Below are 19832 nucleotides of genomic sequence, written 5' to 3' on the forward strand. Positions count from 1 at the left end.
TGTGTGTGTACATCTGTGTCATGGTGCTGGGTTGTTGACCCAGCGTTTTGTGTTTCCTTTTGGTTTCACCTTGTGTTTTGTGTTAATTCCTATTTTGTATTAGTTCTTAGGGTTTGGTTCTTGAGTTTAGTGTTTATCATCCCTACCAATGACTGTGGAAAGCATGGACGACGCGACAGCTCCCCCAAAATGAAGCCAAAACGTCTCTATCGCCCCTGGTGTCTGTTGGCTGCAGTATAGGTCATAAACCCCGCCTCCTCCATGTTAGCGGATGGGACTGGGGTCAGACTAAAATTAATTTATTCTCCTCAGATTCTTTCTTTTGTTATCAATAGTTCTCATGATGCTGATTGATGTCCAAGGGGTCTCCTTTCCCATAAGTTTGATTCTAATTCCTACCGCGGTGATGTTAAATTGGGGTGAAACCAGAGGTGGGTCGAGTGTCCAAAAACTGTACTCAAGTAAGAGTAGCATTACTTAAGTACAAGTGAAAAGTAGTCGTCAAAAAAGTTACTCCAGTAAGAGTAAAAAAGTACTTGGTGAAAAGACTACTCAAGTAGCGAGTAACTGTTTGAAATGTCCAATTTATTTTATAAATAAATGTTATCAGACAAACAAAAAACAAATACCGTATTTACCGCACTATAAGGCGCACGTAAAATCCTTAAATCTTCACAAAAATCGACAGTGCGCCTTATAATCTGGTGCGCCTTATGTATGAATTTTGGTTTGTGCTTACTGACCTCGAACCGGTTTTATGTGGCACACTATGCTCAAAAATCTGTCAAAAAAAGATTTTTAGTGCCACTTTTTGGAGCATTACGGTTACCGTTGCCAGGAGGCTCGCGGAGTAATACGTACTGTGCTTCAACACAACATTACCGTGTTGTGTGTGTATAACGACTCCAAAATGGCACCCGCGAAGAGACACGCTTACGAAGCTGATTTTAAACTTCGAGCAATTAGTTATGCAGAAGAGAATGGAAATAGAGCAGCTGCCAGACAATTCAGCATTAATGAGTCCATGGTGCGCAAGTGGAGGAAGCAAAAAGATGACCTAAAACAAGTAAAGAAGACCAAAAGGAGTTTCCGAGGGAACAAGGCGCGATGGCCGCAGTTAGAGGACAAAATTGAACAGTGGGTTATTGAACAGAGAACAGCAGGTAGAAGTGTCTCTACAGTCTCTATTCGACTCAAGGCAACAGCGGTAGCACGTGACATGCAGATCAACGACTTTCGAGGGGGACATTCTTGGTGCTTCCGTTTTATGAAAAGGCATAATCTCTCAATCCGCACAAGAACTACTGTCTCACAGCAACTGCCAAAGGATTACAAAGAAAAGTTGGCCATTTTCCGCACGTACTGCCAGAATAAGATCACTGAAAAGAAGATCCGGCCAGAACACATCACTAACATGGACGAGGTCCCCCTCACCTTTGACATCCCCGTGAACCGTACTGTCGAGAAAACAGGGACCAGTACGGTATCTATACGCACCGCAGGGAACGAGAGAGAGAAAATGAGCGAGTGGCTGAGGGAAGTTTATGTCAAGAGACCGGATGGCTTTTTCCACAAATCTCCGTCTCTTTTGATCTACGACTCCATGCGCGCCCATCTCACCGAGGCTGTCAAAACCCAAGTGAAGCAAACTAATTCAGAGCTTGCCGTCATTCCGGGTGGATTAACCAAAGAACTCCAACCACTAGATATTGGTATCAACAGGTCGTTCAAAGTTAAATTACGAGCTGCGTGGGAGCATTGGATGACAGAAGGCGAACACACATTCACCAAGACAGGGAGGCAACGCCGAGCGAGTTACGCCACTATCTGCCAATGGATCGTGGCTGCTTGGGCTAAGGTATCAGTCTCAAGTGTCGTCCGAGCTTTCACGAAGGCTGGAATAATCACTGAACAGCTAAGTAACAGCAACGAGACTGATTCGGATAATGATGAGAGGGATCCGGGCATGCTTGATGCCGAAATTGCCCAGCTGTTTAACTCAGACACTGAAGGTGAAGAGTTTGATGGATTTGTGGAAGTTGAATGAACTGGAAATGTAAGTGTATTGTTCAATATTTGATGTGTTACAGCTTAACAATGTTAAGAGTTACTGTGAATGAGTTGGTTAAATTTTAACTCATCCGATTGTTTTATTCTGCTGAATGCACTTTAAACGCCTTTTAATCCGGTGTGAGAGGGATCCGGGCATGCTTGATGCCGAAATTGCCCAGCTGTTTACCGTAACTCAGACACGGAAGGTGAAGAGTTTGATGGAATTGTGGAAGTTGAATGTACCGTACTGGAAATGTAAGTGTATTTTTCAATATTTAATGTGTTACAGCTTAACAGCGTTAAGAGTTACTGTGAATGAGCTTAATAAAGGTCGAGTTATTTTTTGTTTGTTTTAATGCGCCTTATAATATGATGCGCCTTATGTATGAAAACAGAGCCAGTCTTCAACAGTGCGCCTTATAATCTGGTGAGCCTTATAGTGCGGTAAATACGGTAAATAAATATACAAATTTTACCATTTTCAAAAGGAATACATGTAAAAACATCAACAAAATAAGGCACAACAATTCTAATTTCCAGGTTTCAGTTTTTCACAACATAAAGCTTTTTTCACCAATACCTGCAATAAATAATATAAATATATAAACAGTGCAAACAATTTCCAGTGAAAAGATATGCTGTAAACTTCATGTTCATGTTTGCTCCAAATGGCACAGCAGCCTCAGAGACAACAGAACGAGGCATCTTCAACATATGTTCATACAAGGCAGCTCAGTTTACCATAAGTTGTATGGGTGTGCGTCTATTTCTGCATATTTAGCAAAAATGTGCCCTTTCTTCACTCAGTGAGGTGATGGTTAAGCTTCAGCAGCAGTTTGCTCTCAAGGTTCTTTCTGTGAAGATGTAACTGTTTAACAGTGAACAGGAGTCCTGCATGACTAAGAAGTCCTTCACAAGCTCCAGATGCAGGAAGAGCTGTATTGACTTTGATCAACAGCTTCTTGATGTGAGGAACGCCATGCAATAGATCCACACCTCCAGTGAATGGACATGAAAGGTACCTCTCCAGCTCCCCTGCTTCTGGCTGTCCTGACCCCATGGATCCATCATCTTCGTCGGTTAGGCTGCTGTTTGTGCTGGCCTCATCCAGCTCTGAGTCTAGGTGATGTCTGATGAAGAGGAAGACCTGTGGAAAGATGTATGGTTTTCAAAAGAATCAGGTTTGGTCATTATAGTGCTGTATACACTGCCAAGCTGCAGATGTTTGTTTGGAGCTAGCCTCCAAAAGCTGCCCATACACTGTGCCATTTTTGGCCCATTTTGAGCCGATTTTTCAGTTGCGCAACCGTTTTGGGGATCGGCCGTGTTTTGCCTTAATCATGTGTGCATCGTGTCGTTTACATGGGGTAACGAAAAGCAGTTAACACCTCACGACCAGCTCCCAATCATCAATCGTTTGGTCGCATGATAATCAAACCTGTTTGAAATCCTGTCGCCCCTCAACGCAGCCTCTCACACTGCGCACACACAAACACAGAAATGAAAGAGAAAAGGTGGAGCAGCACGCCAGTGCAGCGTGTGATCTGGACATAAGAGATGGAGGCACAACTTGTAGGATGAGGCAAGCTCATCCAAGTACGTAAGCGTAGAGCTGCCACCCAGGCAAAAGAAACGTTATAACATGATATATAACGGGGTTGCCGACCCCTGCTTTATCCTGTCTTCCTTCTCTCACCCCAACCAATCACAGCAGATGGCCCCGCCCCTCCCTGAGCCTGGTTCTGCTGGAGGTTTCTTCCTGTTAAAAGGGAGTTTTTCCTTCCTACTGTCGCCAAAGTGCTGCTCACAGGGGGTCATATGACTGTTGGGTTTTTCTCTGTATTATTGTAGGATCTACTGTATGATATAAAGCGCCTTGAGGCGACTGTTGTTGTGATTTGGCGCTGTACAAATAAAATTGAACTGAATTACAGATATTATTACCTCTGCGGTTAAATAAATATCTACTATATTAAAGGGGACATGAAACGCTGAACACAAAGGCTAATGTCCCTCACTGACACAGCTGTAACTGTCTGTGAAGCTGGGTTTAACAAATCAGTGCATAAAGCTTTAAAACATGTTCATAGTTCCATCTGTCAAACGTGAACATGTGATTGGTTGGTTGTGGCTAACAGACTCAGGCTAACTAGTGACAGAATCGATACCTCAGAGGAAAATAAGGACAGTGAAACTAAACAGTGTGAGAGGCTCACTGTAGAGCTGCAGCGGTGAGCTGTCCACTCCACTGTGTTCATTTATGAGAGAACGTATTATAACCAGTGTGACGTGGCGCGATGACCTCTGTCCTTCCAGGGGTCACAGGAGCCTGGACTCATCAGGAAGCACTTTGATCATGACACAAACACACGTCAGTGAGATTGTGTCAGTGTTTTCCTCTCAGTGATTCTGTCACTAGTTAGCGAACATTAAAGTCTGTGAGCCTCCAACTGACGCGCAGCTTTCACGTCCTGTGGAACTAAAACGATTTCCTGTGTGCTGCGGGATTGTTTAAGATACAAACACTGCAGCCATGAACCTCCTCTGAGGACCTCCCCCCTGCCCGGCAGCTCCGCCTCCATCCTCTGCACATGCTCAGACCGTCTCAGCCTCTGATTTCTGTCAAAACATTTTGTTCTTTACTCAAAGGTTCATTTTATTTCTTTACATTTCCAACACTTTCTCCTTCAGCGTTTATTCATCGTCATGGAAAAGCTTTTCTTGTTTTTATAAACTAAACACGTCAGGTGACGACGAGGATGAAGAACACCACCATGAAATCATCATCATCACATTTATTTCGTCTCTGATGGTTTTCACCTGTGTGGAAATAAAACCATTAAAACCCTGATCAGCTGTTTCTGTAAACAAACAAGTGTGACATCATCACAGCGGGCTGATCATCAATGACATCATCAATACGCATCATTTCTGATGATTCAAAGACACAGGCGCACTAGAGAAACAACAACAGAAGAAGAACTCTGGTCCACGTCTCCATCACGCCGTCCCGCTCCGAAGGTCAGGGTGTCGTTGGAATGATGTCATCAGACTCCTCTCTCTGCTCTTGAGTTCAGAAATGGTAGAAACGCCCCGCCCCCTCCTGCTCAGTATCGTTTGTCCTCCGGCGGCGTGGCCACGGTCACCTCTTTGCTCCCGAAGTCCCAGAAGGCCGTCATGTGGAAGGCCATGTTGGAGAAGACCACCAGGTACTCGAAGGCGGCGAACAGGGAGTAGACTGGAGGAGACAACGAGACGGCGTGAGACACGGAGACGGCGTGAGACACGGAGACGGCGTGAGACACGGAGGGCAGCAGCACAGACAGCACAGAGCAGAGCGGCACTTACTTCCTGCTTCACAGTATTTGTTGTGGCGTCTGAAGAAGTAGGCGGCGATCACACAGCAGCTGATGTTGAACAGGAAGAGACGCAGCTTCCAGCGATATGATGTCACTTCCTGAGACGGACAGAGAGCAAAATCAACATCAGATTTATGGAAAACTACCAAAGAAATGAAAGACAAAGAGGCAAACTGGCTCCATGTGACCAGAGGTGGACGTTACTGTCTGACACCAAACTGTCCTGCAGAGCCCTGAAGCTCCCGAGGAACCACAGAACCACCGCGAGAACCGAAGGAACCCACCAAGTATCCCAAACTCTCCCTGAGCACCAACAGGCTTTCAGAAAGACGCTACAAAGCCCTTCATGCACACAGAGGTCACCAGCACGGGCGACCAAAACAGAAGCAATGCTAGAAGATTCTGCTGACCATAATAAGCCTTACAAGCACATCTCAGCAGGTTCACTAAAGTCGGACTGGCTGCAGGAGGACTCACTCCTAGAACTGCCTCAGGTGCTGACAGGACCAACCCCAGATCTTCTTCTAGGACTCCTGGAACAAAGAAGGCCTCCAAACCTGCACAGAACCTCAGAACGGAGGAGCAAACACTCCTGAAAGAGCTCCACGCCCACAGCTGGCATGTGTTAGTGTTTCGAGAGCTACATCACGTTCTCACAGAGCCTACGGGCGTATCCTTAAATCCTCCTCGAAACAACAACAGGGATGCTCTGAGGTACATGTGGAGCCTCGCCAGCAGCACCAAAACCACCTCCTGAACCACCTGACCGCCTCAAACAGAGACAGAACCTGATCCTTCGTCCTCAACAACGTCCACCAGAATCATGCGATCCTCCTCACAAATTCACTTAACCACCATAATGACAAAGTACCAGAAGGACCTACTAGTAATCCAAAATCCTCCTCAAGGACTCAGAAGTGTTTGAGTCCCTCAATCATGCCTAGAAGAAACAAACCTGCCCCGGCGTCACCTGAACCCCAACAGGAACAACATGAACCACCGTCAGGATCTGAAATCCTCCACAGACGTGGGCGAGGACGCTCGCAGCGCGGTGGGAACCCTCACGATGCCTTCAAGTACCACAAGAACTCTTCAAAGACCTGAACAAACCCCCATAAACATTTACAGACTGATCCTCTCACAGAGCTTTGTAACATCAGGACTCTGAACTCGCCGCGACCGACTGATCGAGCAGTTTGTCTACAGAAAGCTTTGAAGGCATTTTAAACTAATTCATTACGTTTCCCTCAAACAGCTGGTAAAGGAAACGAACACTGAGCCTGAGAAACCGCGCGGACTAAAGCTCATCTGTTACGACTAAACGAGACAACGACTGACGTTTGTGGTCGCACAGCACGCTGACAGGGCGGGTTACCTCTGGGCTCACGTAGTGTCTCTTGATGACGTACCACAGCCAGCACGTAGTGAGCATGTGCACCAGCGAGCTCCCTATGAACGTGACGAACCCGTACTTATGAACACCTGTGGAGACAAACGGCCGTCAGCACGTCTGAAGGGCTAACTCCTGATTGGAGGACCTGGGTCAGCTGACCGCGCCGTACTCACTGTAGGTTTCCGTGGACGACACGTACGTGAGCATCACCAGGCCGGTGTTCTCGGCGAGGCTGCAGAGGAGCGCCAGCCCGCTCAGCAGCAGCTCCCGCAGCCTGTTGGCGAAGCGGCTGCGGTAGAAGCTGAAGTAGGCGAAGGCCACCAGGTACCGCGGCGCCGAGTGGAGCCCGATGCAGCCGCGCCAGATGTAGCGCTCCGGCACACCGCTGATGGCGGAGCTGATGGACGGGAGGTAGTTGGACACCTGGAAGAAAAATGAATTCAGGTGAATCAGGTGGGCGGGTCCTGATGACACCTGAGGCTGAGGTGTGGCGTGGGAGCGTCATCACCGCACCGCCACCAGGTAATGCTTTACCCTTTAGGGGGCGACCGTGGCTCAGGGGGTTGGGAATCGCATCTGTAACCGGAAGGTCGCCGGTTCGATCCCTGGGCTCTCTGTCCTGGTCGTTGTGTCCCTGGGCAAGACACTTTACCCTACTTGCCTACTGGTGTTGGCCAGAGGGGCCGATGGCGCGATATGGCAGCCTCGCTTCTGTCAGTCTGCCCCAGGGCAGCTGTGGCTACAACTGTAGCTGCCTCCACCAGTGTATGAATGTGAGAGTGAATGAATAGTGGTATTGTAAAGCGCTTTGGGTGCCTTGAAAAGCGCTATATAAATCCAATCCATTATTATTATTATTATTACCCAGACGTTCAGCGCGAGCCTGAAAAGCCTGAAATGCACATTTTGAATCGTCAGCTGGCTGTGGTTTCAATAAATCAGCAGCTTCCTGCTGACGTGTCCTTCGCCATCAGCACTCACCTTACAGTGCGTGTACGTCGCGTCCTCGTAGTGGTACCAGAGGGAGATGAAGATGCAGGCGATGAAGCCGGTCACCGGCAGCAGAACCGTCCCCACGGCGAAGCTTTTGAACGGCAGCCGGATGAGGAGCCGGTCCCGGTCCAGGCTGCTGTACGGCCCCTGGAGCATCCTGGGGGGGGTGGAGCCATAAACAGGTAAACACACCAGGAGCTTTCCCGCTGTGGTTGAACATTTAAGAGCTATCTGTGGTTTCTGCTGTCTGTTCGCTGACACCTCAAACACACGAGCCTCTGCGGTTGTGGGGATAATCCACCAGCTGCTCTGGATCGCACCGCAGTTTACTGAAAACTGAATATTCACCATGTTTAAACCAGGCAGCACAGGTCAGGTCATCGACACTTTGAGCTGTGTCTGTGCTGACGAACGGGGGGTTAAAGGTCACCTGCACAGGTGCGGTCACGGAGAACATTTTAAAACTGTTTGTTTGCTGATCTGCAGAGAAATTCACCCACAGCACAGAAACATTACGTAAAAAGTTCGGTCCCGTTACTCGTGTCTGCGCTCTGAACACGTCCCTGTTCACCTGTACAGGTGACGCAGTCCTCTGACGTGGCAGACGTGCGGCTGTGAGCAGGTAGGCCGGGTGACAAGACTCACCTTCACGGCTCCCCGGGCTCGCTCCTCCTCGCTGCCATCGAGCCCCCCGCCGGTGTCCTCAGCCCCGGAGCTAATCCTGTCAGCCCAGCTAACCGCAGCAGCTAGCAACGTTAGCCGCCAACTTCCGTGACTGTGACGGAAGCGCCGCTCCACACCTGTAACAGCGTCCGTTTCCCGCCACACGGCTGCTGCTCTCACCCGTTTAATGTCACGCGCACACTGTCTACGCTGTTTATAATACAGTTTACCGGTTATTTCACCGGAGGACACAGACACGCTCCGGTAACGACAACAAACTACTACTTCCGGTAACCACGTCCTTCAGAATAAAAGTCTTCCTGTCGCCTGCAGCTGTCACCCACCCAACGTCTCCGTCCAGTATAAGGATGACACCACCGTGGTTGGGCCCGTCTCTGATGGAGATGACACGGCGTACAGGGTGGAGGTGGAGAACATGTCCCACCGGCGCTCAGAAAGTAACCTGAAGCTGAACATCTGATAATGGACTTCAGGAGGCACAGACAGCTCCACCCCCTCTCACTATAACTGAAGAACAGGTTGAATCTGTCTCCACCTTCAGGTTTCTCTGCTGATCTCACCTGGACCCACACCACCATCACCCTGGTAAAGAAGGCCCAGCAGCAGCTGCCCCTCCTCCGTGTCCTGAGGAAGAAGAACCTGGACCAGGAGCTGCTGCTGACCTTCTCCCCTCCTCAGTGGAGAGCGTGCTCCTCCTGCCTGGTGTTGGTACTCTGTGACCACGACTGAGAACAGCAAGGCTGCACAGAGGGTCACCACCCAAAACATCACTGCCAACCCTGGAGGCCATCGCCAGCTCCTCCTGTCTGTGAACCATCACAGGTGACCCCGCCCACCCCGCCTTTCTCTTGTCTGCCCTTGACTCTACGTCTCTCTCGTGTTTGCAGTTTATTCCTGATGTCTTTAGTATTTATATTCTGTTTTTACTCCTGCACAGTGGCGTGGAGCTCTCATTAGCTTGTTGTACATGTACAATGACAATAAAGGGCTGTTCTATTCTATTCTATTCTATCACACTGTGTCAGTGGACAATAAAGATGAAGAGCAGCCATAAACCAACAGTTCAGTGTTTCGGTTTAATTAAGGAGCAGAACATGAATTTATCAGAGAAACAGAGACAGATGTTTAAAGCAGCGTGTGTCACAGTGACGGAGGAAAAACTCTGTAAACAGAAAAATTGAATAATATGTAAGAAACATTTAAGAAAAGGTTTTAAAAGCTGACGTAACAGGACAACGACTCCCAGCTATAACATTTGTAATATATAACATTTAACAAACTTTGAAGGTTTTATTTGTTTTGCTGGAGCTCAGACTTCTTCTTCTGGTGGTGCACTAACCGCACAGCAGCCGTATGATTGTTCAGATAACCGCATTAAAAACGCTCCAGCAGCTTGCAAACAGAAGATGGACACAGCCTTTAAACCCAGGTGTTTAAAAGCAACAATAGAAGAAGCACTCTCTGGGCGGAGCTCAGTGTCGTATCAGCGGCGTGGCCACGATCAGCTCTTTGCTGCCAAAGTCCCAGAAAGCCGTAAAGTGGAAGGCGATGTTGGAGAAGACCATCAGGTACTCGATGAAGGCGAACAAGGTGTAGACTGGAGAGACAGAGCAGACAGGTCAGTGTATCCGAGTTACAGCAGCGATGAACAATCAGTTTTCACACCGTCTCCGTGAGGCTTCCAGACGAAGGTCGCTCCGGTCTGCAGCGCTGCATCAAAGTGTAAGTCGTGGCACTTCCTGGTGATGTCTAAACTGTGCTCAGGCTGAGACTGCTGTCAATGAGAAGTTTGGGCCAGGCTGGACAACGCATCCGCGAGCAAACCAACGACTGAACCAACCAAACACCTGCTCGGCTGCAGCAGAGACCAGAGTCCGTCTCCATGGATACCAGCTGAAAGACTTGATGTCCAGATGGTTCTGGGTCTGATTCACGACCTCTGGTAGGAGATGTTCAAAACACCTCCTCCAGGAGGCACCATGTGACCTCTCTAATGCTGGCCATGCACCGAGCGAGTTTTGGCCCATTTTGAGACGATTTTTCAGTCGTTTTGGGGATCGGCCGAGTTTCACTTCATCGTGTAGTATACGTGGGGTAACGAGAAGCGATTAACACCCCACGACCACCCGATCATCAGTCGTATGGTTCACCGCAGCCTCTCACACTGCTCACGCACAAACACAGAGATGAAAGTGAAAACACGGAGCAGCGGTGCAGCCTGTGATCGGGACACAAGCGACGGAGGCACAACTTGTAGAACTTTGGCTCATTCGAGCCTTTTCGATGTGGCCTCACAAAAGGATCACGACCACAACGACCGTGGAAAGACTTGAATGGCCTGCTCATGTTTTTCATCAGCAATTTAGCAAAGCTGATGGTGGTGTGTGTGTCTGTGTGAGTGAGAGACAGAGACGGACAGATGTTGTGTTATAAGCTTCATGTTATGGACGCACAGTGTGACTCAGGTCGCATCGGAGCATCGTGACCTACGACCTTCTAACCCCTGCGAGTCAATCGTTTACTTTGAGCAGGAGCTGAATAACGCGACGCACAGTGTGCGCCCAGCTTAACTCGCGCCTGTGGAAGAGCAGTGACTCATCAGCCAGAGCTCGGGGTCACCGCTGAGTGTGAGGACGCAGACTGAATGTGACGGCTTCACTTTCACGCTCAGCTCTTTCTCCACCTAGACACAATAACATGTGGAGACAGTTTCCCCTCACTTGTGAACAAACCCCCGAGATGCTCCAGAACAGGCTCTCCCCCCATGGGCTCAGACTCGGTGCTGATTATCGTTTCCACTGCTTCACAATCAAATCAAACTTCGGTTCACAGCCTGATAATCTGCAAACAAGCAGAGACGCTGAGATCGTCCAGTCCGTGGCTGTGCCTGGAAATTAAGAATGATGAAAGTAACAGGTGACAAACAGCAGCCCAGGCAAACAACAACAAACTTTATTTATACAGCACATTTAAAAACCAGTGGTGCACCAAAGTGTTTAACATGCAAAAGAGTAAGATCAGTAACAGGGAGCAGGGCTCTAGAGTGCGACCAATTTGGTCGCAAATGCGACCAAATTTTTCAGTGGTGCGACTAAAAAATAAATTTGGTTGCACCTGTGCGACCAACTGTTCAGGTAGCAAGAAAAAAAAAATCTGCAACCTTCCCTGTGGTCAACAACAGACACACATTTTGCTCCTATCGTGGACTAAACCAATCAGAGATAGTCAGGGGCGGGACCTCTCTGATTGGCCGTGGTCCAGTTGAAAGTGCAGGTGGAAGTGGGAGGTGAGTAGCTTGAATAAAGCGATATCAATTCATTAAATCCTGACTTTTAAATATAACTGTGTTTTGCCAGAAACGCCAGATTCTCAGATTAAAGCTCACAAAACCATTTCAACAACAACCAAACAGCAGATGAGAGCAGGTACACGGACTCCACACAAAGACGTAACACAGACCGACGCGTCAGAATCAGCTTTGTCTTTCTCGGCTTTCTCACCCGACGGCCCGTTAACGGACACGCTGTCGGAGCTTAGCGATCCTGATGCGTCCGGTCCGCGCTGTGTTTACGTCTTTTTGCGCTGATTCTGAGCTGCAGGTTTTGTCTCTCCAACCAAAATCCACCGAGCCAGCAGCAAAAGAAGCAGCAAACTGCGCTTCACATTTGATCAATGCGTCATGAATTTTGCTGTTTTGCTTCCACGACTATTAAAATCACACTCCATGCACAGCTAGCTCTCTCTCTCTCTCTCTCTGTACTTCAAGAACAGTTTCCCGTCTCCAATCTCTGTTTTCTGTATTATTCATTCGCTTATTACCCACCAGTCTACTGTTGTTTACAGCGCTGTGGCTGCTGTCTTTTTCTTTTTTTCACTTAAATGACCTCGGACAAGAAAGCCTATTTTTTCTGTTGTTCAATACTGAAGAAATTTAAACTTTATATGCAGAACATTGTAGAATATTTTTAAGGTTATCTGCTATAAAAAGCCAGACCAGGAAAATCTCCTTCATGTTTTTCTGTTTTATTCTCAGTTACTTTCACACAAAGGCATCTGCTGTGATGTTCACAATGCTGATGAAGTCAGTGCTGATAAATGATCAGAATTATAATATTTCTGACTGTCTGAGGCTAAGTTGAATCGAATCGGGACTTTGAAAACCGGAATCGAATGGATTATAGAAATCAGTGATGATACCCAGCCCTAGTGAGCAGCCTAGGCCTGACAGAAGTGGATGTAGCTGTAATAGGAAAAGAACTATTGCTAACTTTTCTGTTAAGGCCTGATCCTTCTGAAATTCATAGCCAGTGCTCTGACACGGTGTCATCAATCTTTGCATGCTGAAAAAGCACAGTGTATCCAGAAAAACACATTATATTATATCAATTATTATAAAATTTGTGTGCGCCTAACTTTTGTGCTGGTAGGCCTAACTACCAGTACGCCCATAGCAAAAAGTTAGTCTAGAGCCCTGATGAGGATGAAGCTGTGGCAAAGTACCAACATGGTAGCAGGTTAAATGGCATTAAAAACACAGAAGCCACAGAAATGCATATAAAAGCATAAAAGAACAATATGTGTAAAGGATAAAAAATTAAAATGATTAAAAGCAGTTAAGAATGGACCAAAGATAGAAATAAGAGTTAAACTAACTAACAAACAAGCATTAACTGGTAGAGAAGGCGAGGCTAAATAAGTGGTTTTTAACCGCGGTTTGAAGGATTGACAGCGATGGGGGGGTGGGGGGCAAACGCTCGGTCACCTCTGGTCTTCAGCCGGGACCTCGGCAGCACCGAGAGTGTAAGTAGCTCAGTGAGGCAGCTTGGTGCTGTATTGTTAATGATTCAGAAGGTGAGCAGCAGGATTTTGAATTGAATGCGATACTTAACGGGAAGCCAATGCAGGTCGGCAAGGACAGGGCTGATAGAGACACGCCGCCCACCACCCGTGAGGAGACGAGCAGCCGCGTTCTGAGTTTGCAGTCTATGGAGGAGAGTAGAGGTAAGACCGAAGTAAAGGGAGCTGCAATAATCCAACAGAGACGTCACAAAGCCGTGGATAAGCTTTCCAGGTCCCTATGCAAGACATAATGTCTGGCCTTGTAATAAGACGCAATTCACAGAAGCAAGATTTGACAACAGAAGACACTTGTTGAATTTAAAAGAGCTTTCCAGAAACACCCCCAAGGTCACCAACAGTGTCGGTGAGGAAACTATCCTTAATGCTAATGTCCAAGCCATATGAAAACCAGATCGAGGGTGTGGCCCCTGGCGTGGGCTGGTTGGTTAACCCACTGGACAAGATTAAAAGAGTCCGTTAATGCAGGGAAATCTTTGGCTAACGAATGGTCGTTACAGCAGATATTAAGGTTAAAATCACAACAATAAGCACACAGTCATATTTAAAAATAACTGAACCAAGAAGGTCAGCAAATTCGTGAATAAAAGTCTTATTATATTTAGGTGGCCGGTAAACCACAACAAACAGAGAAGTTCACGTCATCTCCAGAAGTTGAGCCTCGTAGCTGAGGTAGGAAGGACAGGGTAGCTGTCGGACTTTGTATTTACATTTAGAGACCAAAGCCTCGGGGAGCTAAAAAAGACACAATCTGGGGGGAGAAGCTTTGAAAAGGGAAGCGACTCACCAGGGCGAATCCAGGTCTCCGTCAAAAAAAAAAAAGAGCTCCAAGGCTCGTGGCAGAAAAAAGGTCTTGTTTACCAGCGACCTGACGTTGAAAAGAGCCATCCGTGTCCAGGGCGCAGCATCAGCAGCAGCGCGTCGCAGGGCTCTGAGGTTGCTGTGGTTGACACCACGTCTGTACGAGGCGATCCAGGTCCGAGCAGGGAGGCATGCCGCTGGAGGCGCTGGGTAAGCTTGCTGTGAGATGGAGCGAAGCCACCGGTGGCCAAGCAGGGAAAGAGCGTGGCAAGTCCCCAGAGACATATGGGTAAACTGTAGCCCGTGCTTCAAGGTAAGCCTTCATACGCACACGGAAGCCACTCCTTTAACACGTCTCCTGTATCGTTTCTTATACAGGATGAAAGGGGGTAGGCAGGGAGGGCCAGTGGGGGAGTCTGGCTGTAGAGGGGCGGCATCGATCGAAGCGATGTGAAAAGGAGAATCGGAGGTCCAGGAGTGTTTGCCGGTCATGTGTTAATAATGCACAGAGTAGTATGCTGAAATCCAAGATGGAGAGGGTAGAGAGCAAAGGGGCAGGCGAGGGCGAGAGTCCAACACACACCAGGAATACGGCGCAAGCACTCGCTGCTGTTGTACCAGGAGCACGTATCAACTGTCCTGGTACCCCATCATCCTGCTGATGCACCACCCACAGGACACCCGGAGGAACCCAGCAAAGGCCTCCTGTAATCCTAACAAACCCCAAACTAACACGCCGAGCAGCCCGGCCTGACACAGGCTGAGGACTGCGCTCCCTCTGGTCTCAAAGACTGGAACCGTCCTGCAGACAGAAGTCCCTCTGAACCCGGTTATAAACGTGACCGAGTCAGACTTACCTCCAGGTTCACAGCGGTCGTTGTGGCGTTTGTAGAGTAAGCAGGAAGCCAAACAACAGGCGGCATTTAAAACGAAGAGACGCAGCTTCCGACGATAGGATACGTCCTCCTGAGAAGGACACAGCGTGGGATTAACAGCTCTGCAGATCGTTTACAATTAAATAATAAAAGGAGAGCGATGAAGTTAAAGTGACGTTTGTAACGTTACTCCAACGTTCACAGATTTAATCGTCGTGTGACGGATGCACAGCTGCGTTATCTCTGTTCCTGGTGACACACAGGACCCGACGGCGGTCGAGTTACCTCTGCGCTCTCGAAGCTTCTCTTGATCACGTACCACAGCCGGCATGTAATGAGCATGTGCACCAGCGAGCTCCCTGTGAACACTCTGAACCCATTGTCATGGTAACCTGCGGAGACAGACAGTCATCAACGTTTCAGATTAGAGACGTCTGACGCTCACGGTCATCTGACCGCCGCGTACTCACGGTGGTTTTCTTTGGACGACACGTATGTGAGCAGCAGCAGGCCGGTGTTCTCGGCGAGGCTGCAGAGGAGCGCCAGCCCGCTCAGCAGCCGCTCCCGACCGCTAAAGCGCCCACGGTAGAAGCTGAAGTACGCGAAGGACATCAGGTACCGCGGCGCCGAGTGCAGCCCGATGCAGACACGCCAAATGTAGCGCTCCGGCACGTGGGCGACGGAGGAGCTGATGGACGGGAGGTAGTTGGATACCTGGAAGAAGAAACTCTGAAAGTCACTCCGCCGTGAACGCCTCTCCTGCTACTGCACGCCGTTAAAAACAGGAAGTGCTGAACGTTTAACACGCGTTTAAAGCCCAGATTTCCTTGACAGGCCCCGCCCCTCTCTAAGCCTGGTTCTGTCTGAGGTTTCTTCCTGTTAAAAGGGAGTTTTTCCTTCCCACTGTCGCCAAAGTGCTGCTCATAGGGGGTCATACAGAACAGAATAGAATAGAATAGAATAGAATAGAATAGAATAGAATAGAATGCCTTCATTATCACTATACGGATGAGATTATGATTGCTGGGTTTCCTCGGTCTTCTTTGTCTTATTGTACGTCCTGATGATTTAAAGCGCTGCGGCGACTGCTGCTGTGATTCGGCGCCGTGCAAACTGACTTAACTGAAGGTCAAACATAAACGCTGCCAGTTAAAGAGACGACTAAAACCAAACACCACACTACGATTCAAAGGTGATACAAAGGTCACGACCCTCGCCAGGTGGAAGTGACATCATTTTGTCTGTTTCATGAAGAATTACAGACATTTAGAATGTTTTACTGCTTCTAATTTCAAAATAAAAGACACTTTGAGTGATCTTCTTTAACGTCTGTGCAGAGAAACGTGCTTCCTGCTGGCGTCTGCGTGCTTCCACATTTACCTTACAGTGTGCGTGCGTCGTGTCCTCGTAGTGGTAGATGAGGGAGACGATGATGCAGGCGATGAAGCCGGTCGCCGGCAGCAGAACCGTCACCACCGCGAAGATCTTGAAGGGCAGCCGGATGAGGAGCCGGCCCTGGTCCGGGTCGCCGTACGGCCCCTGGAGCATCCTGGAGACAGGAGAGCTTCAAGCCTGAGACAGGTGAGACTAACACCACCTGCAAAGGATGGAAACGAGCTCGTCTTTAGGATTCGTTTCTATTGCTCCTGAGTTTGTGGTTGTAATCCAAACATGTTTTAGTCTGTGACATTTTTAAAGCTGTGACACGTATCGATTACTTCCAACGAGGGATTTTTGCACTGCGGTGCTACAACATCAGTTAACTTCAAAAGATATTTCAGTGGTTTGGTGCCCTGTTTGTGTCCTTTTCATTTCATTTACTTATTTATTTCACACTTGGTACAACAATTCAAACAAACCAACCACACTTTCTATCAAAAAGCACTACAACCATGTGTGAAAAGGAGCAGGAAGAAGAAAATATTCTTCAGGCAAATATCAGCCTGTGTTACTGAGGCGGGTATTAAAAATGAGAAGAATTTAAATGGAGTTTGGTGCAGTGTGTATACAGAACTGCAGAGAAGGTCACTGGCCTCACGCTGTTGTGCCAAAAAGTGATTGTCTGCCAGAAACTGATTGCCGTCCGCGGGAGCGCGCGCAGCTGCTCAAAGCTGCAGCGCCCGGATTACTTGCGTTGCCAGCTACTTCCGTGCAACTGATATAACGTGGGGGGGAAAAACCCCAAACACATTTATGCCTTTGTTATTAGGCAAAGGTATGCATTTATGGAGCTTTAACGTTTCTTGTAACCGAATTATGACGCTTATCAGAAGGTTGCTTTCAGTGTGTAGCGCAGTCACGAATGACTACACGCATCACGATGGAATAATTAATGCCTACAGGTTTAGTATGTCTACTCTCGTTGTTCATATTTGTTATAAGACTGTCGAATAGTAGTTAAAACAATAAAGACCTATTGTGCCAGTATCACCATGACTCTTTCTTGTTTGTTCAGAATAACGACTGAGAACATGGCATTTTAGCGCTACCAAAAAGTGATTGTGGCCTATAACTTGTCACTGAAACAATATTTCGGCTTCAAACTTGTTGGATATCATCCAGAAGGGTTACATGTGATATATTATATCCCAAACACTCTCCAAGAGCTGCTGAATAACTTTTAAAAGAACATTAATAATATAATTAATAATATGTCATTTTCAACCTGTGCATAAAACGTCAAATTTCAAAAATGTTGTAATTCAAAAATAATACAAAAAAAGGATAATGGCCAAATGGAAACAGGTGGGAGGAGATCTGCTTAAACACATTAGGAACACCAAGTAATAGGAAAGACAAAACAAACGGTAATAAAAAAAAATGTCATTCCAATATAGCACTTATTAATTGAAACCAAAAACAAATAACAATTACATCCAATTAAAGAAGAAACCACCAGTTAAAATAAACTAATAAACAGACTAGAAACAGGGGGTATAGCGGAAGCTCAACACCAGTAAACCATGGAACAACATATGTATTAATTTTTTGCATACAGTAACTATGCTAACATGTTAGTAAGCACAAAATAATTGAATCATCCTACAAACAAATTGCAATCAAAGCTGAACTCTAATGTTGTGAACAACACAGAAACACACACAGCAACACGAACGTAAATTAATGAATTAATAAACAAATAAACAACCAATAAATATTATAGGAGACAACGATACAAAACAAGAAACATTTCAAAAACGTTGAAAAATTGACAGCGACCCTCTGACCAGCATGCTTCACAAACAAATGGGGTTTTTTTTGGTCTTGCGGGGCTTCTTGGCACAGCTCCTGTGGTACCACCGTGGGTAAATCTTGCAGCCAGTATGAATTAGACAAAACAAGGTAACACGAGTATTTTGTTAAAAGTTTGAAGCAGAAATATTGTTTCAGTGACAAGTTATAGGCCACAATCGCTTTTTGGCAGCTTGAAAATGGCATATTATCAGTTTTATTGTTCCTGTACAAGTTATTCAGCAGCTCTTGGAGAGTGTTTGGGATATAATATATCACATGTAACCCTTCTGGATGATATCCAACAAGTTTGAAGCCGAAATATTGTTTCAGTGACAAGTTATAGGCCACAATCACTTTTTGGTAGCGCTAAAATGCCATGTTCTCAGTCGTTATTCTGAACAAACAAGAAAGAGTCATGGTGATACTGGCACAATAGGTCTTTATTGTTTTAACTACTATTCGACAGTCTTATAACAAATATGAACAACGAGAGTAGACATACTAAACCTGTAGGCATTAATTATTCCATCGTGATGCGTGTAGTCATTCGTGACTGCGCTACACACTGAAAGCAACCTTCTGATAAGCGTCATAATTCGGTTACAAGAAACGTTAAAGCTCCATAAATGCATACCTTTGCCTAATAACAAAGGCATAAATGTGTTTGGGGTTTTTTCCCCCCCAAGTTATATCAGTTGCACGGAAGTAGCTGGCAACGCAAGTAATCCGGGCGCTGCAGCTTTGAGCAGCTGCGCGCGCTCCCGCGGACGGCAATCAGTTTCTGGCACAACACCGTCAGGAAGCCAGCATCAGTCTCTGCCACTGGTTCAGGTACCGTAAAATGTCACGTTTTTTAAACGGAGTCTGGTCTGCAGAGAAACATCCGAGTCCACGGAGCCAGCATTGATCAGTGTTACCGAGTGTGGATTTTAAAACGTGACGTTTTTTAAACGGAGTCTGGAATGCTGATCCAAGCAGAGGACATCAGTTTTAAACTTTGACAGAGTTCTGGGGCTGTCTTACCTGAACAGGTGCGGTCCTCTGACGTGGCTGACAGCAGCTGGGACCGGAAACGAGCTTTAAACCGGACAAAGAGTTTTCCAGCTCCACGCCTCACCTAAAGCTCCTCGCGCCGTTTAACGTCACACACACTTCATACCTGCTATTTAACTTAGTTTAATGATTAATATAACCGGAAGTGGCAGGGCTCCTTTGCTGACAACTTTAATAACTTCCGTTGATTACATCTTTCAAAATAAAAGTCTTTAACCTAAAGCGTGTAAAAACAGCGGCAGGTCTTTAAATCTTTATTAAACAAAGCAGTTAGATGACATCACTGCGTCACTGCGTCAGCACTGATGGGAACAGCTGGTCGCTCACTGCTACAGGTGTCTAGTATGTGACGTCATTTGACCACGATGCATTCACATTTTTATTAGTGTGTGTGTGTGTGTGTGTGTGTGTGTGTGTGTGTGGGGTGCCTGCCTCTGCAGCAGGGGGCGCCTCACGCGGGGTGAATAGTCACGTGACAGCATGTTTCCTCGGCGCCATCAGCTGTTTTCTGCCTGTTTACAGGTCAGAGTT

The 19832-nt window shown here is 47.1% G+C and overlaps 2 protein-coding genes across 2 annotated transcripts; both read right to left on the reverse strand.

Moving 5' to 3' along the window:
- Nucleotides 1-4705: 4705 nt before the first annotated feature.
- On the reverse strand, nt 4706-8889 carry LOC120730619 (post-GPI attachment to proteins factor 2-like). The gene is made up of 6 exons (XM_040027044.1): nt 8443-8889; nt 7786-7954; nt 6978-7227; nt 6787-6893; nt 5401-5509; nt 4706-5290 (listed from the first exon to the last, which is right to left on the reverse strand). The coding sequence occupies exons 2-6, from the start codon at nt 7951-7953 to the stop codon at nt 5160-5162; spliced, it is 765 nt and encodes a 254-aa protein (XP_039882978.1). The 5' UTR covers nt 7954; nt 8443-8889; the 3' UTR covers nt 4706-5159.
- Nucleotides 8890-9538: 649 nt separating this feature from the next.
- On the reverse strand, nt 9539-19779 carry LOC120730621 (post-GPI attachment to proteins factor 2-like). The gene is made up of 6 exons (XM_040027047.1): nt 19272-19779; nt 16395-16611; nt 15485-15728; nt 15300-15406; nt 14997-15105; nt 9539-10078 (listed from the first exon to the last, which is right to left on the reverse strand). The coding sequence occupies exons 2-6, from the start codon at nt 16560-16562 to the stop codon at nt 9954-9956; spliced, it is 753 nt and encodes a 250-aa protein (XP_039882981.1). The 5' UTR covers nt 16563-16611; nt 19272-19779; the 3' UTR covers nt 9539-9953.
- Between the last annotated feature and the right edge of the window lie 53 nt (nt 19780-19832).

This window comes from Simochromis diagramma, unplaced genomic scaffold, assembly GCF_900408965.1.
Source record: "Simochromis diagramma unplaced genomic scaffold, fSimDia1.1 OVJJ01000773.1, whole genome shotgun sequence".
Taxonomy (NCBI): domain Eukaryota; kingdom Metazoa; phylum Chordata; class Actinopteri; order Cichliformes; family Cichlidae; genus Simochromis; species Simochromis diagramma.

Coding starts and splice junctions, on each gene's coding strand:
- LOC120730621 (XM_040027047.1), bottom strand. CDS start 16,562: ATGCTCCAGGGGCCGTACGGCGACCCGGACCAGGGCCGGCTCCTCATC. Junction 15,729..16,394: donor CGACGCACGCACACTGTAAG/GTAAATGTGGAA, acceptor TTCTTCTTCCAG/GTATCCAACTACCTCCCGTC. Junction 10,079..14,996: donor CGACCGCTGTGAACCTGGAG/GTAAGTCTGACT, acceptor CTGTCTCTCCAG/TCTACACCTTGTTCGCCTTC.
- LOC120730619 (XM_040027044.1), bottom strand. CDS start 7,953: ATGCTCCAGGGGCCGTACAGCAGCCTGGACCGGGACCGGCTCCTCATC. Junction 6,894..6,977: donor GTCGTCCACGGAAACCTACA/GTGAGTACGGCG, acceptor TTGTCTCCACAG/GTGTTCATAAGTACGGGTTC. Junction 5,291..5,400: donor CAAATACTGTGAAGCAGGAA/GTAAGTGCCGCT, acceptor TGTCTCCTCCAG/TCTACTCCCTGTTCGCCGCC.